At 51.6% G+C, this 16882-nt stretch overlaps 1 protein-coding gene across 2 annotated transcripts in view; it reads right to left on the bottom strand.

Moving 5' to 3' along the window:
* Positions 1-16232, bottom strand: part of LOC148431119 (collagen alpha-1(XXIV) chain-like) — a 69073-nt gene extending 52841 nt beyond the window's left edge. The window contains exons 1-3 of one of the 2 annotated variants that reach the window (XM_088466322.1): positions 16185-16232; positions 7405-7458; positions 1579-1686 (exon numbers count right to left, since the gene is read on the bottom strand). In XM_088466322.1, the coding sequence (XP_088322448.1) occupies positions 1579-1686; positions 7405-7458; positions 16185-16223 (201 nt within the window). In that variant the 5' untranslated portion in view covers positions 16224-16232. Of the gene's footprint in view, positions 1-1578; positions 1687-5347; positions 5405-7404; positions 7459-16184 lie in introns of those variants that run through there. The other variant, XM_088466323.1, reaches the window with a different exon arrangement.
* Between the last annotated feature and the right edge of the window lie 650 nt (positions 16233-16882).

Genomic DNA, 16882 nt, shown 5'->3' with positions numbered 1-16882 from the left:
GTAGTAACATAAATGAAAATAAAAGTAAAATAAAAGTAAAATAAAAGTAAAATAAAGGTAAAATAAAAGTAAAATAAAAGTAAAATAAAAGTAAAATAAAGGTAAAATAAAAGTAAAATAAAAGTAAAATAAAAGTAAAATAGAAGTAAAATAAAGGTAAAATAAAGGTAAAATAAAGGTAAAATAAAAGTAAAATAAAAGTAAAATAAAAGTAAAATAAAAGTAAAATAAAGGTAAAATAAAGGTAAAATAAAAGTAAAATAAAAGTAAAATAAAAGTAAAATAAAAGTAAAATAAAAGTAAAATAAAAGTAAAATAAAAGTAAAATAAAAGTAAAATAAAGGTAAAATAAAAGTAAAATAAAAGTAAAATAAAAGTAAAATAAAGGTAAAATAAAAGTAAAATAAAAGTAAAATAAAAGTAAAATAAAGGTAAAATAAAAGTAAAATAAAAGTAAAATAAAAGTAAAATAAAAGTAAAATAAAAGTAAAATAAAAGTAAAATAAAGGTAAAGCTTGTGCTGCGTAATAGCGGCCCCAACGTCTAACGGTGACCCAGCTCCTGCCGGACACCAACGAAACTGAGTTGCCCTCAGGCTGTGAGCGGGGTACAGGGGGAAGGACCGGAGTGTTGGTGTCCGGTCCTCCAAGCCCCACCTACACCCCATTGTCTCCCTGTGGACCCTATGGACCCTGAAGAAGAAATAGTAATATTCAGATTATCTGGTTCATCTCTAGAGCCGCAGTTGGTTTGTGCAGAGAACAGTCAGGAAAAGGGGGAACTTTTTCCACAACTTATATTTTTGTCGCTACATCAAATATCCACTGATATATTTCTGGATGACACTAAGGAGAGAGAAGAGTATGTGGAATGGGGGATGCGTGTCAGACCTGCGTCTCAGCTTCTGGGGCTAAAGAAGGAATAAAATAAACAATCCCTGCAATACTGCCTGGAGTTTAGTGCATGTTACCAGCTGCTGGGAATCTGCCGCTCAGTGTGATTGTGTACGTCCTGCAGTTTCCGGATTGCTCAGTATGGGGCTCAGTATGGGGCTCAGTATGGGGAATATGACCTGAGAGCAGCTGATAGCAATCGCTACCCCCTATAGGACAGAAAGAGACCACTGACCAGCGTGAGGCTTCATTACGCACAATGAGACCATGTCAGGGCATATATAGGGTCATATATACAACACAGGAAATACACTCAGGAAGACGACGTTTACCTGTCCAATTAGAAGTGGAACTATAAAGCATTCTGGGACCTGTAGTTCCCTATAACTAGATATTGGTAGCGTGCTCCATAAGCTGTACTCATATCTACCATACGTATTTCCAGACTGCGCAAACACAACAAAATGCGGCTGTTTTTAGAGTTAGGCGTATTGTAGACTGGTGGCCATTTGCGCTTGGAGATAGGTGTCAGAGGCATACCTGCATGAGTTCAGTACAGCGAGGACAGGGAGGTGCTAATCAACCGCGCACCTTAGAGACGCAGGCGACTGGCACACATGGTTATTAATGCTCCGTTTATCACTAATACAGGACGCACAGCACTCATGCCAGGTAACATACTCACAGGTAACCCCGGCTTCCCGGGCACACCAGGCTTTCCAGGGACTCCAACAACAGAGTCAGAGCCAGGGAACCCGTCTGCACCTCTCACTCCGGGGGGGCCTGGTTTTCCCTGAGAAACAAAAGGAACATCATAATAACTCAGCCATGAAATGGGACACAGCACTGCAGGTATGTTATGTGATGTCACAGGGACACAACACTGCAGGTATGTTATGTGATGTCACAGGGACACAACACTGCAGGTATGTTATGTGATGATGTCACAGGGACACAACACTGCAGGTATGTTATGTGATGTCACAGGGACACAGCACTGCAGGTATGTTATGTGATGTCACAGGGACAGAACACTGCAGGTATGTTATGTGATGTCACAGGGACACAGCACTGCAGGTATGTAATGTGATGTCACAGGGACACAACACTGCAGGTATGTAATGTGATGTCACAGGGACACAACACTGCAGGTATGTTATGTGATGTCACAGGGACACAGCACTGCAGGTACGTTATGTGATGTCACAGGGACACAGCATTGCAGGTATGTTATGTGATGTCACAGGGACACAACACTGCAGGTATGTTATGTGATGTCACAGGGAGAGAACACTGCAGATATGTTATGTGATGTCACAGGGACACAACACTGCAGGTATGTTATGTGATGATGTCACAGGGAGAGAACACTGCAGATATGTTATGTGATGTCACAGGGACACAACACTGCAGGTATGTTATGTGATGATGTCACAGGGAGAGAACACTGCAGGTGTGTTATGTGATGTCACAGGGACAGAACACTGCAGGTATGTTATGTGATGTCACAGGGACACAGCACTGCAGGTATGTTATGTGATGTCACAGGGACACAGCACTGCAGGTATGTAATGTGATGTCACAGGGACACAACACTGCAGGTATGTTATGTGATGTCACAGGGACACAGCACTGCAGGTACGTTATGTGATGTCACAGGGACACAGCATTGCAGGTATGTTATGTGATGTCACAGGGACACAACACTGCAGGTATGTTATGTGATGTCACAGGGAGAGAACACTGCAGATATGTTATGTGATGTCACAGGGACACAACACTGCAGGTATGTTATGTGATGATGTCACAGGGAGAGAACACTGCAGGTATGTTATGTGATGACATCACAGGGACACAACACCACAGGTATGTTATGTGATGTCACAGGGAGAAAACACTGCAGGTACGTTATTTGATGTCACAGGGACACAACACTGCAGGTATGTTATGTGATGTCACAGGGACACAACACTGCAGGTATGTTATGTGATGTCACAGGGACACAACACTGCAGGTATGTTATGTGATGTCACAGGGACACAACACTGCAGGTATGTTATGTGACGTCACAGGGACAAAACACTGCAGGTACGTTATGTGACGTCACAGGGACAGAACACTGCAGGTATGTTATGTGACGTCACAGGGACAGAACACTGCAGGTATGTTATGTGATGTCACAGGGACACAACACTGCAGGTATGTTATGTGATGTCACAGGGACTGAACACCGCAGGTATGTTATGTGATGTCACAGGGAGAGAACACTGCAGGTATGTTATGTGATGTCACAGGGACACAACACTGCAGGTATGTTATGTGATGTCACAGGGAGAGAACACTGCAGGTATGTTATGTGATGTCACAGGGACTGAACACCGCAGATATGTTATGTGATGTCACAGGGAGAGAACACTGCAGGTATGTTATGTGATGTCACAGGGACTGAACACTGCAGGTATGTTATGTGATGTCACAGTGACACAACACTGCAGGTATGTTATGTGATGTCACAGGGACTGAACACTGCAGGTATGTTATGTGATGTCACAGTGACACAACACTGCAGGTATGTTATGTGATGTCACAGGGACTGAACACCGCAGGTATGTTATGTGATGTCACAGGGAGAGAACACTGCAGGTATGTTATGTGATGTCACAGTGACACAACACTGCAGGTATGTTATGTGATGTCACAGGGAGAGAACACTGCAGGTGTGTTATGTGATGTCACAGGGACTGAACACTGCAGGTATGTTATGTGATGTCACAGGGACACAACACTGCAGGTATGTTATGTGATGTCACAGGGAGAGAACACTGCAGGTATGTTATGTGATGTCACAGGGACTGAACACTGCAGGTATGTTATGTGATGTCACAGGGAGAGAACACTGCAGGTATGTTATGTGATGTCACAGGGACTGAACACTGCAGGTATGTTATGTGATGTCACAGGGACTGAACACTGCAGGTATGTTATGTGATGTCACAGTGACACAACACTGCAGGTATGTTATGTGATGTCACAGGGACTGAACACTGCAGGTATGTTATGTGATGTCACAGGGACTGAACACTGCAGGTATGTTATGTGATGTCACAGTGACACAACACTGCAGGTATGTTATGTGATGTCACAGGGAGAGAACACTGCAGGTGTGTTATGTGATGTCACAGGGACTGAACACTGCAGGTATGTTATGTGATGTCACAGGGACACAACACTGCAGGTATGTTATGTGATGTCACAGGGAGAGAACACTGCAGGTATGTTATGTGATGTCACAGGGACTGAACACTGCAGGTATGTTATGTGATGTCACAGGGAGAGAACACTGCAGGTATGTTATGTGATGTCACAGGGACTGAACACTGCAGGTATGTTATGTGATGTCACAGGGACACAACACTGCAGGTATGTTATGTGATGTCACAGGGAGAGAACACTGCAGGTGTGTTATGTGATGTCACAGGGACTGAACACTGCAGGTATGTTATGTGATGTCACAGGGACACAACACTGCAGGTATGTTATGTGATGTCACAGGGAGAGAACACTGCAGGTATGTTATGTGATGTCACAGGGACTGAACACTGCAGGTATGTACATTGGGGGGGAGTGGGAGCCAACGGGTGCTGTCTATGGGTGGGGAGAGCGGGGGAGAAAACGGATGCTGTACACTGGAGGGAATTATGGACTGGACGGTCCACAGCGCTTGTGAGCCTGGAGAGTAAGTTTTAGGAAAATTAACAGTAAGTTTTCATTAGCATTCGTTCATAAATAAGGGTTGTCATCTGGATTTAATTGGAAACGCTAAAAAATTGCGCTTCTGTATCTAAACCATATACATGCTATAATTAATATCAGGAACACTTGTTACCATCAAAAACTAGTTTAAACACCTGAAACTTGTTAGTAACTGAAGCCCTAAAGCTGCCACACACTAGACCAACTTTCATCCAACCAGCCAACTAGTTGATTGGTTGGAATGAAAATCTGGTAACGTATGGGAGTAACTGATGATCAGCAATTTGCTCCCAAACGCCGAAAAATGGACAAAAACTGTTGGTTTAACAAATTGTTTAGATCAAACATTTAACAAACTTGTCTGACACCATTTTCATCTGTTTTCTGGCATTTAGGAGCAAATTGCTGATCATCAGTTACTCCCATACGTTACCAGATCTTCATTGCAACCAATCACCTAGTTGGATGGTTGGATGAAAGTTGGTCTAGTGTGTGGCCAGCTTTAGTCTGGATACCTAACAAGCAGTGCCTTCAAACCATTGTGGAAAAGTTACACATATGTATGAGAGTGTGTGTGAGTATATATACTGTAGATGAAGGATAGGTAATGAAAGGATGACCTCCCAGATGAATGTATAGAGACAGGCTTCTCCGCTGGTGCACGACCGTGTCTAGTTTTCACCTTTTGCCTGTAGACTTACCCCTGCCAGCTGTCTCATGGATCTGTGTGTGTAATCTGCCTGGGAGATCTGCTCTGGTCATGCCTGGCTGCAGCGCATCTCTGTGTGCTTTCCTTTCCACAGTGATTATTCACCTGGACTCTCCTCTGTCTGTGAACACTGTTGGCCTTGATTGGAATCGCAGGTGTAGTTCTGACTCTCAGTACTGCAGAGATAATTGCTCCCTCTGTATGTTGTGCCTGCACCACTCAGGGTGCCACTACCAGACCACCTGTTCATATCCACCAATTCCTGCCAGACCCAGGTTATAAACACCCTCATCTGATAGCATTCTGAGCCTGAACATCTCGTTACTTCCTGTGGTGTATAGTTTGTGCTACTTCAGAGTACAAGGGTATCCCAGGCTCCTGCTCCTGCTGGTTCCTAGGCCAGTTCATCTGGCAACCCTGCTTACAGCAACACCTGGCAAATCCAGAAATCCTGCTTACAGCAACACCTGGCAAATCCAGAAATCCTGCTTACAGCAATACCTGGCAAATCCAGAAATCCTGCTTACAGCAATACCTGGCAAATCCAGAAATCCTGCTTAGAGCTATACCTGGCAAATCCAGAAATCCTGCTTACAGCAATACCTGGCAAATCCAGAAATCCTGCTTACAGCAATACCTGGCAAATCCAGAAATCCTGCTTAGAGCTATACCTGGCAAATCCAGAAATCCTGCTTACAGGAATACCTGGCAAATCCAGAAATCCTGCTTACAGCAATACCTGGCAATCCAGAAGTCCTGCTACAGCAATACCTGGAGCATCCAGAAATCCTGCTAGTTCCCAGGCCAGTGCAACTCGTGTGTTTCAGCATCAGCTATAAGACCTTAGTCTTGTGCTCTTGAGTCTTGTGCTCCGCTGATTGCCCTACTCCTGGTTAGTCCCTGGCTCCCTGAAACCTGCACCGTGTTACCCTGCCTTGCTTCCTGCTGTGGACCAACTCTTGCTCCTTCTACCTACCCACTCCTACCTGAACCTTGTATTCCCAATTACCCAATCCAGCCTGCACCTGAGTTCCAGCCTTTGTCACAGCATTTCCGGATTACCCTGTTTAGCCCTCGTCTCAGCCTTACCTGATTTCCCTTCAGCCATTGTCACATTATTCCAGTCCAGAGTCAAGTTCTAAGCCCGTTCTGAGTCCAGCGCGGATTCTGCCCGTTCCGATCCCAATCCGGATTCAGTTCAATCCACGTCACTCCAGTCCGGAGTCAAAGCCCAAGTTCTTCAGTTCAATCCACGTCACTCCAGTCCGGAGTCAAAGCCCAAGTTCTTCAGTTACCCATTCCTCTCTACTCCAGTCCGGAGTCAGAGTCAAGTTCCAAGTTCCTGTCATTTATCATCAGAGGCAGTTCTCACTGAGACAAGTCTTTGCAATAGAGCTATTCACCTCATCTGTGATTCCTGACATGCCGGTCTCCGCTGAATCCAGTTTATCACCTGAGTCAGGTAACTCTCAGACACCAAACGTGACAGCTGGAACCTCATACAGCCCCCTGGGGATAATAACAGGCGGCACTCCTTTTTCTTTCAAAACGTGATGTCGTGTATTGATCAAATCATTTGAAATACAGTCAACGTTTCAAGGTCCTAAAACCTTTTCACCAGGAGTCATAAAAGTGTGAAAACGCTGTATGTGAAATGACTTCATCAATATACGGTATCATGTTTTGAAAGAAATAGGAGTGCCACCTGTTATTTTCCAGTCTCTCCCTCTATAAATATATATATATATATATACACACACACATGTGAGTATATGATACAAATAAGAGATTATAGAGGACTGTGTCACTGCGTCACATGAATAACTAATCATGCAGTCACAGTATATGCTATATACTTTTTTCGGTAGCTGGAAAACTATGTGAAACTTCATGGCAGTGACTGGAGATTACAAGTGTAACATCTGTTGTTAATGAGGCCCTGTATGAGTGTGAGCCCAGTATCGCCATGGGGTACCGCCATGGGGTACCGCAGCCGATCAGGATGGGACATTCCCATAATATTGAATATAAAGCATTGATGTGACTCACAGGAATTCCCGGTTTGCCAGTTGCGCCTCTCATTCCGCTCTTCCCCTTTGTGCCCTGAAATTCAAACATTTATAGAGTTAATTCAAACAAGTTCAGCACAAATTCTTCTCACCCGATACCTATTAGCTTAGGGCACAGAGTGGGCACGGGAAGGAGAACCCACATGACAGGGGTCATTATTATGTGTCTGCGTCCATTTAGCGATGAGTGATGGCGTTACTTGTCACATGACTATTATTAAGGTATTCTATAATAGACAGTATAATATAACTGTACATGCAGTATGCCCTAGGTGCAGCACAAAACCAGCCCTGGTCCCAGAATACACCTCAATCTGTGCAAAGGGACCTGGAATCCCCCCAGAGCCCACGAGTTGCAGCGTGTGAGATTACGGAGAGAATTACTTCCCTGCTAAGTGTGTGCAATTATCTATTATACAAGATAAAGGGTCAAAATGGGAGCATTAGTGTAAGCGCAAGGCGATGGTCACGTGGTCTTTGGACCCTCCTCCTATAATATTACTGGGAGCCATCTTGAACCACTGCAGTGGAGCAGAGGATTTCTAGGTGCTCTCCAGGCACCAGGGCCGTAGCTAGGGTAGTGCGGCCGGTGCCATCGCACAGGGCACCACAGGTCAGGGGGCGCTGTTTGGGCCTGTCACATTTCTGTTTATTATCATTCTTGCTTATAACTTCCTCTTATTTCATCCCCAGCATCTCCTGGCCTCCCCTATCTCTTCCCTGGCCATTCCCCATGAGGCCATGGCCCTCTCTCAGGTGCACTATATTATGTCCCTATTTATCCCCAGCATCTCCTGGCCTCTCCTATCTCTTCCCTGGCCCTTCCCCATGAGGCCATGGCCCTCTCTCAGGTGCACTATATTATGTCCCTATTTATCCCCAGCATCTCCTGGCCTCCCCTATCTCTTCCCTGGCCATTCCCCATGAGGCCATGGCCCTCTCTCAGGTGCACTATATTATGTCCCTATTTATCCCCAGCATATCCTGGCCTCCCCTATCTCTTCCCTGGCCCTTCCCCATGAGGCCATGGCCCTCTCTCAGGTGCACAATATTATGTCCCTATTTATCCCCAGCATCTCCTGGCCTCTCCTATCTCTTCCCTGGCCATTCCCCATGAGGCCATGGCCCTCTCTCAGGTGCACTATATTATGTCCCTATTTATCCCCAGCATCTCCTGGCCTCCGCTATCTCTTCCCTGGCCCTTCCCCATGAGGCCATGGCCCTCTCTCAGGTGCAGTATATTATGTCCCTATTTATCCCCGGCATCTCCTGGCCTCCCCTATCTCTTCCCTGGCCCTTCCCCATGAGGCCATGGCCCTCTCTCAGGTGCACTATATTATGTCCCTATTTATCCCCAGCATCTCCCGGCCTCCCCAATCTCTTCCCTGGCCCTTCCCCATGAGGCCATGGCCCTCTCTCAGGTGCACTATATTATGTCCCTATTTATCCCCAGCATCTCCTGGCCTCCCCTATCTCTTCCCTGGCCCTTCCCCATGAGGCCATGGCCCTCTCTCAGGTGCACTATATTATGTCCCTATTTATCCCCAGCATATCCTGGCCTCCCCTATCTCTTCCCTGGCCCTTCCCCATGAGGCCATGGCCCTCTCTCAGGTGCACTATATTATGTCCCTATTTATCCCCAGCATCTCCTGGCCTCCCCTATTTGTTCCCTGGCCCTTCCCCATCAGGCCATGGGCCTCTCTCAGGTGCACTATATTATGTCCCTCTTTATCCCCAGCATCTCCTGGCCTCCCCTATCTCTTCCCTGGCCCTTCCCCATCAGGCCATGGCGCTCTCTCAGGTGCACTATATTATGTCCCTATTTATCCCCGGCATCTCCTGGCCTCCCCTATCTCTTCCCTGGCCCTTCCCCATGAGGCCATGGCCCTCTCTCAGGTGCACTATATTATGTCCCTATTTATCCCCAGCATCTCCTGGCCTCCCCTATCTCTTCCCTGGCCATTCCCCATGAGGCCATGGCCCTCTCTCAGGTGCACTATATTATGTCCCTATTTATCCCCAGCATATCCTGGGCTCCCCTATCTCTTCCCTGGCCCTTCCCCATGAGGCCATGGCCCTCTCTCAGGTGCACAATATTATGTCCCTATTTATCCCCAGCATCTCCTGGCCTCTCCTATCTCTTCCCTGGCCATTCCCCATGAGGCCATGGCCCTCTCTCAGGTGCACTATATTATGTCCCTATTTATCCCCAGCATCTCCCGGCCTCCCCAATCTCTTCCCTGGCCCTTCCCCATGAGGCCATGGCCCTCTCTCAGGTGCACTATATTATGTCCCTATTTATCCCCAGCATCTCCTGGCCTCCCCTATCTCTTCCCTGGCCCTTCCCCATGAGGCCATGGCCCTCTCTCAGGTGCACTATATTATGTCCCTATTTATCCCCAGCATCTCCTGGCCTCCCCTATTTGTTCCCTGGCCCTTCCCCATCAGGCCATGGGCCTCTCTCAGGTGCACTATATTATGTCCCTCTTTATCCCCAGCATCTCCTGGCCTCCCCTATCTCTTCCCTGGCCCTTCCCCATCAGGCCATGGCGCTCTCTCAGGTGCACTATATTATGTCCCTATTTATCCCCGGCATCTCCTGGCCTCCCCTATCTCTTCCCTGGCCCTTCCCCATGAGGCCATGGCCCTCTCTCAGGTGCACTATATTATGTCCCTATTTATCCCCAGCATCTCCTGGCCTCCCCTATCTCTTCCCTGGCCATTCCCCATGAGGCCATGGCCCTCTCTCAGGTGCACTATATTATGTCCCTATTTATCCCCAGCATATCCTGGCCTCCCCTATCTCTTCCCTGGCCCTTCCCCATGAGGCCATGGCCCTCTCTCAGGTGCACAATATTATGTCCCTATTTATCCCCAGCATCTCCTGGCCTCTCCTATCTCTTCCCTGGCCATTCCCCATGAGGCCATGGCCCTCTCTCAGGTGCACTATATTATGTCCCTATTTATCCCCAGCATCTCCTGGCCTCCGCTATCTCTTCCCTGGCCCTTCCCCATGAGGCCATGGCCCTCTCTCAGGTGCAGTATATTATGTCCCTATTTATCCCCGGCATCTCCTGGCCTCCCCTATCTCTTCCCTGGCCCTTCCCCATGAGGCCATGGCCCTCTCTCAGGTGCACTATATTATGTCCCTATTTATCCCCAGCATCTCCCGGCCTCCCCAATCTCTTCCCTGGCCCTTCCCCATGAGGCCATGGCCCTCTCTCAGGTGCACTATATTATGTCCCTATTTATCCCCAGCATCTCCTGGCCTCCCCTATCTCTTCCCTGGCCCTTCCCCATGAGGCCATGGCCCTCTCTCAGGTGCACTATATTATGTCCCTATTTATCCCCAGCATATCCTGGCCTCCCCTATCTCTTCCCTGGCCCTTCCCCATGAGGCCATGGCCCTCTCTCAGGTGCACTATATTATGTCCCTATTTATCCCCAGCATCTCCTGGCCACCCCTATTTGTTCCCTGGCCCTTCCCCATCAGGCCATGGGCCTCTCTCAGGTGCACTATATTATGTCCCTCTTTATCCCCAGCATCTCCTGGCCTCCCCTATCTCTTCCCTGGCCCTTCCCCATCAGGCCATGGCGCTCTCTCAGGTGCACTATATTATGTCCCTATTTATCCCCAGCATCTCATGGCCTCTCCTATCTCTTCCCTGGCCCTTCCCCATGAGGCCATGGCCCTCTCTCAGGTGCAATATATTATGTCCCTATTTATCCCCAGTGCCGGAGAGCCCGGTGATGGTGCGCTGCAGGTCCCAGGTGACAGTGATGTGTAAGTGCCGGAGAGCCCGGTGATGGTGCGCTGCAGGTCCCAGGTGACAGACATGTGTAAGTGCCGGAGAGCCCGGGGATGGTGCGCTGCAGGCACCAGGTGACAGTCATGTGTAAGTGCCGGAGAGCCCGGGGATGGTGCGCTGCAGGTCCCAGGTGACAGTCATGTGTAAGTGCCGGAGAGCCCGGGGATGGTGCGCTGCAGGTCCCAGGTGACAGTCATGTGTAAGTGCCGGAGAGCCCGGGGATGGTGCGCTGCAGGCCCCAGGTGACAGTCATGTGTAAGTGCCGGAGAGCCCGGGGATGGTGCGCTGCAGGCCCCAGGTGACAGTCATGTGTAAGTGCCGGAGAGCCCGGTGATGGTGTGCTGCAGGCCCCAGGTGACAGTCATGTGTAAGTGCCGGAGAGCCCGGGGATGGTGCGCTGCAGGCCCCAGGTGACAGTTATGTGTAAGTGCCGGGCAGCCCGGTGATGGTGCGCTGCAGGCCCCAGGTGACAGACATGTGTAAGTGCCGGAGAGCCCGGGGATGGTGCGCTGCAGGCCCCAGGTGACAGTGATGTGTAAGTGCCGGAGAGCCCGGGGATGGTGCGCTGCAGGCCCCAGGTGACAGTCATGTGTAAGTGCAAGAAACCCGGGGATGGTGCGCTGCAGGCCCCAGGTATCAGTCATGTGTAAGTGCCGGAGAGCCCGGGGATGGTGCGCTGCAGGCCCCAGGTGACAGTGATGTGTAAGTGCAGGAGAGCCCGGGGATGGTGCGCTGCAGGCCCCAGGTGACAGTGATGTGCAAGTGCCGGAGAGCCCGGGGATGGTGCGCTGCAGGTCCCAGGTGACAGTGATGTTTAAGTGCCGGAGAGCCCGGGGATGGTGCGCTGCAGGCCCCAGGTGACAGTCATGTGTAAGTGCCGAAGAGCCCGGGGATGGTGCGCTGCAGGCCCCAGGTGACAGTCATGTGTAAGTGCCGGAGAGCCCGGTGATGGTGTGCAGCAGGCCCCAGGTGACAGTCATGTGTAAGTGCCGGAGAGCCCGGTGATGGTGCGCTGCAGGCCCCAGGTGACAGACATGTGTAAGTGCCGGAGAGCCCGGTGATGGTGCGCTGCAGGCCCCAGGTGACAGTCATGTGTAAGTGCCGGAGAGCCCGGGGATGGTGCGCTGCAGGTCCCAGTGATGTGTAAGTGCCGGAGAGCCCGGTGATGGTGCGCTGCAGGCCCCAGGTGACAGTCATGTGTAAGTGCCGGAGAGCCCGGGGATGGTGCGCTGCAGTTCCCAGTGATGTGTAAGTGCCGGAGAGCCCGGGGATGGTGCGCTGCAGGCCCCAGGTGACAGTCATGTGTAAGTGCCGAACAGCCCGGGGATGGTGCGCTGCAGGCCCCAGGTGACAGACATGTGTAAGTGCCGGAGAGCCCAGTGATGGTGCGCTGCAGGCCCCAGGTGACAGTGATGTGTAAGTACCGGAGAGCCCGGGGATGGTGCGCTGCAGGTCCCAGGTGACAGTCATGTGTAAGTACCGGAGAGCCCGGTGATGGTGCGCCGCAGATGACAGTCATGTGTAAGTGCCGGAGAGCCCGGTGATGGTGCGCTGCAGGCCCCAGGTGACAGTCATGTGTAAGTGCCGGAGAGCCCGGTGATGGTGCGCTGCAGGTCTCAGGTGACAGACATGTGTAAGTGCCGGAGAGCCCGGTGATGGTGCGCTGCAGGCCCCAGGTCACAGTCATGTGTAAGTGCCGGAGAGCTCGGGGATGGTGCGCTGCAGGTCCCAGTGATGTGCAAGTGCCGGAGAGCCCGGTGATGGTGCGCTGCAGGCTCCAGGCGACAGTCATGTGTAAGTGCCGGAGAGCCCGGGGATGGTGCACTGCAGGCCCCAGGTGACAGTCATGTGTAAGTGCCGGAGAGCCCGGTGATGGTGCGCTGAAGGCCCCACGTGACAATCATGTGTAAGTGCCGGAGAGCCCGGGGATGGTGCGCTGAAGGTTCCAGTGATGTGTAAGTGCCGGAGAGCCCGGGGATGGTGCGCTGCAGGCCCCAGGTGACAGTCATGTGTAAGTGCCGGAGAGCCTGGTGATGGTGCGCTGCAGGCCACAGGTGACAGTGATGTGTAAGTGCCGGAGAGCCCGGGGATGGTGTGCTGCAGGCCCCAGATGACAGTCATGTGTAAGTGCCGGACAGCCCGGTGATGGTGCGCTGCAGGCCACAGGTGACAGTGATGTGTAAGTGCCGGAGAGCCCGGGGATGGTGCGCTGCAGGTCCCAGTGATGTGTAAGTGCCGGAGAGCCCGGTGATGGTGCGCTGCAGGCCCCCGGTGACAGTCATGTGTAAGTGCCGGAGAGCCCGGGGATGGTGTGCTGCAGGTCCCAGTGATGTGTAAGTGCCGGGGATGGTGCGCTGCAGGCCCCAGGTGACAGACATGTGTAAGTGCCGGAGAGCCCGGTGATGGTGTGCTGCAGGCCCCAGGTGACAGACATGTGTAAGTGCCGGAGAGCCCGGTGATGGTGTGCTGCAGGCCCCAGGTGACAGTGATGTGTAAGTGCCGGAGAGCCCGGGGACGGTGCGCTGCAGGCCCCAGGTGACAGTCATGTGTAAGTGCCGGAGAGCTCGTTGATGGTGTGCTGCAGGCCCCAGGTGACAGTCATGTGTAAGTGCCGGAGAGCCCGGGGATGGTGCGCTGCAGGTCCCAGTGATGTGTAAGTGCCGTAGAGCCCGGGGATGGTGCGCTGCAGGCCCCATGTGACAGTGATGTGTAAGTGCCGGAGAGCCTGGGGATGGTGCGCTGCAGGCCCCAGGTGACAGACATGTGTAAGTGCCGGAGAGCCCGGTGATGGTGCGCTGCAGGCGCCAGTGATGTGTAAATGCCGGAGAGCCCGGGGATGGTGCGCTGCAGGCCCCAGGTGACAGTCATGTGTAAGTGCTGGAGAGCTCGGTGATGGTGCGCCGCAGATGACAGTCATGTGTAAGTGCTGGAGAGCCCGGTGATGGTGCGCTGCAGGCCCCAGGTGACAGTCATGTGTAAGTGCCGGAGAGCCCGGGGATGGTGCGCTGCAGGCCCCAGGTGACAGTCATGTGTAAGTGCCGGAGAGCCCGGTGATGGTGCGCTGCAGGCCCCAGGTGACAGTCATGTGTAAGTGCCGGAGAGCCCGGGGATGGTGCGCTGCAGGTCCCAGTGATGTGTAAGTGCCGGAGAGCCCGGGGACGGTGCGCTGCAGGCCCCAGGTGACAGACATGTGTAAGTGCCGGAGAGCCCGGTGATGGTGTGCTGCAGGCCCCAGGTGACAGTGATGTGTAAGTGCCGGAGAGGCCGTTGATGGTGTGCTGCAGGCCCCAGGTGACAGTCATGTGTAAGTGCCGGAGAGCCCGGGGATGGTGCGCTGCAGGTCCCAGTGATGTGCAAGTGCCGGAGAGCCCGGGGATGGTGCGCTGCAGGCCCCATGTGACAGTGATGTGTAAGTGCCGGAGAGCCTGGGGATGGTGCGCTGCAGGCCCCAGGTGACAGACATGTGTAAGTGCCGGAGAGCCCGGTGATGGTGCGCTGCAGGCGCCAGTGATGTGTAAATGCCGGAGAGCCCGGGCTTGGTGCGCTGCAAGCCCCACGTGACAGTAATGTGTAAGTTCCGGAGAGCCCGAGGATGGTGCGCTGCAGGCCCCACGTGACAGTCATGTGTAACTGCCGGAGAGCCCGGGGATGGTACGCTGCAGGCCCCGGGTGACAGTCATGTGTAAGTGCCGAACAGCCCGGGGATGGTGCGCTGCAGGCCCCAGGTGACAGACATGTGTAAGTGCCGGAGAGCCCGGTGATGGTGCGCTGCAGGCCCCAGGTGACAGTGATGTGTAAGTGCCGGAGAGCCCGGTGATGGTGCGCTGCAGGTCCCGGGTGACAGTCATGTGTAAGTGTTGGAGAGCCCAGTGATGGTGCGCTGCAGGCCCCAGGTGACAGTGATGTGTAAGTACCGGAGAGCCCGGGGATGGTGCGCTGCAGGTCCCAGGTGACAGTCATGTGTAAGTGCCGGAGAGCCCGGGGATGGTGCGCTGCAGGCCCCAGGTGACAGTGATGTGTAAGTACCGGAGAGCCCGGTGATGGTGCGCCGCAGGTGACAGTCATGTGTAAGTACCGGAGAGCCCGGGGATGGTGCGCTGCAGGTCCCAGGTGACAGTCATGTGTAAGTGCCGGAGAGCCCGGGGATGGTGCGCTGCAGGCCCCAGGTGACAGTGATGTGTAAGTACCGGAGAGCCTGGTGATGGTGCGCCGCAGGTGACAGTCATGTGTAAGTGCCGGAGAGCCCGGTGATGGTGCGCTGCAGGCCCCAGGTGACAGTCATGTGTAAGTGCCGGAGAGCCCGGTGATGGTGCGCTGCAGGTCTCAGGTGACAGACATGTGTAAGTGCCGGAGAGCCCGGTGATGGTGCGCTGCAGGTCCCAGGTGACAGACATGTGTAAGTGCCAGAGAGCCCGGGGATGGTGCGCTGCAGGCCCCAGGTGACAGTCATGTGTAAGTGCCGGAGAGCCCGGTGATGGTGCGCTGCAGGCCCCAGGTGTCAGATAGGTAGGGCTGTAACACGTGTCAGTAAGAGGCGGTACAGAAGTAACGTTGCAGATAAGCTGTAGGGGCGCAGGATCCGGGAGGATTGGGTGGTTATTGGAAGTGCTGGGCTTGGTGAGAACATGGGAAAGTTGTATACTAGGTTTGTGGGGTCAGGATTAGGGGGCTCCCCCCATTTACATTATCTAATTACACAATATAAGAATTCAGACAGAAAGGATTTCAAGTATAATTTTTTTATTTGCTCCGGTCGCCATAAACCTAATGCCGGACGCCACCACCGCGCCATGGAACGAGCGCAGTGAGAATACGCAAGCAGTACAAGCAGGACTAGGACTGTGACACACAATACAGGACTAAACTAAAGAGAAACTAATTGAAAACATTTATATTTATAATATATTTACAATAAAAGATGGTAATAATATAAGTGTAAGAGGATACTTACTGCTGATCCCATCTCTCCTTTATGTCCCTCGTCACCCATAACACCCAGCGCCCCCTACAGGAATAAATCAATTACTAAGTAACTACTCATACAGTATATATGTTAGGGGGTGACCAAAACTTATATCATGCTAATATACTGTATATACAAGACTTATTCTGCAGTACAGTATAGAGGGACACAATACAACAAGGGGCCTGATTCCAAGTCCTCAATGTACTGACAATAAGGGGATTAATGTACAGGAAACGTATAGAACAAACACATTATAACATGATAATACGTAATAATACTCCCAATTATGTCACATATAAAGCTCAGTCCACCAATCACATTATTCCTAATTACTAACATCAACCTAACTTACTATCCCATCTCACACTGCATCCCCCTCCCCTTACTATCCCCCCTCCCCTTACTATCCCCCCTCCCCTTACTATCTCATCTCACACTGCATCCCCCCTCCCATTACTATCCCCCGTCCCCTTACTATCCCATCTCACACTGCATCCCCCTCCCCTTACTATCCCATCTCACACTGCATCCCCCTCCCCTTACTATCCCATCTCACACTGCATCCCCCTCCCCTTACTATCCCATCTCACACTGCATCCCTCCTCCCCTTACTATCCCCCCTCCCCTTACTATCCCATCTCACACTGCATCCCCCTCCCCTTACTATCCCATCTCACACTGCA

This window comes from Taudactylus pleione, unplaced genomic scaffold, assembly GCF_031769625.1.
Source record: "Taudactylus pleione unplaced genomic scaffold, aTauple2 ptg002818l, whole genome shotgun sequence".
Classification (NCBI taxonomy): Eukaryota; Metazoa; Chordata; class Amphibia; order Anura; family Myobatrachidae; genus Taudactylus; species Taudactylus pleione.
Note: the sequence above shows the minus strand (reverse complement) of the source record. Positions and strands in the feature narration are given on the sequence as shown.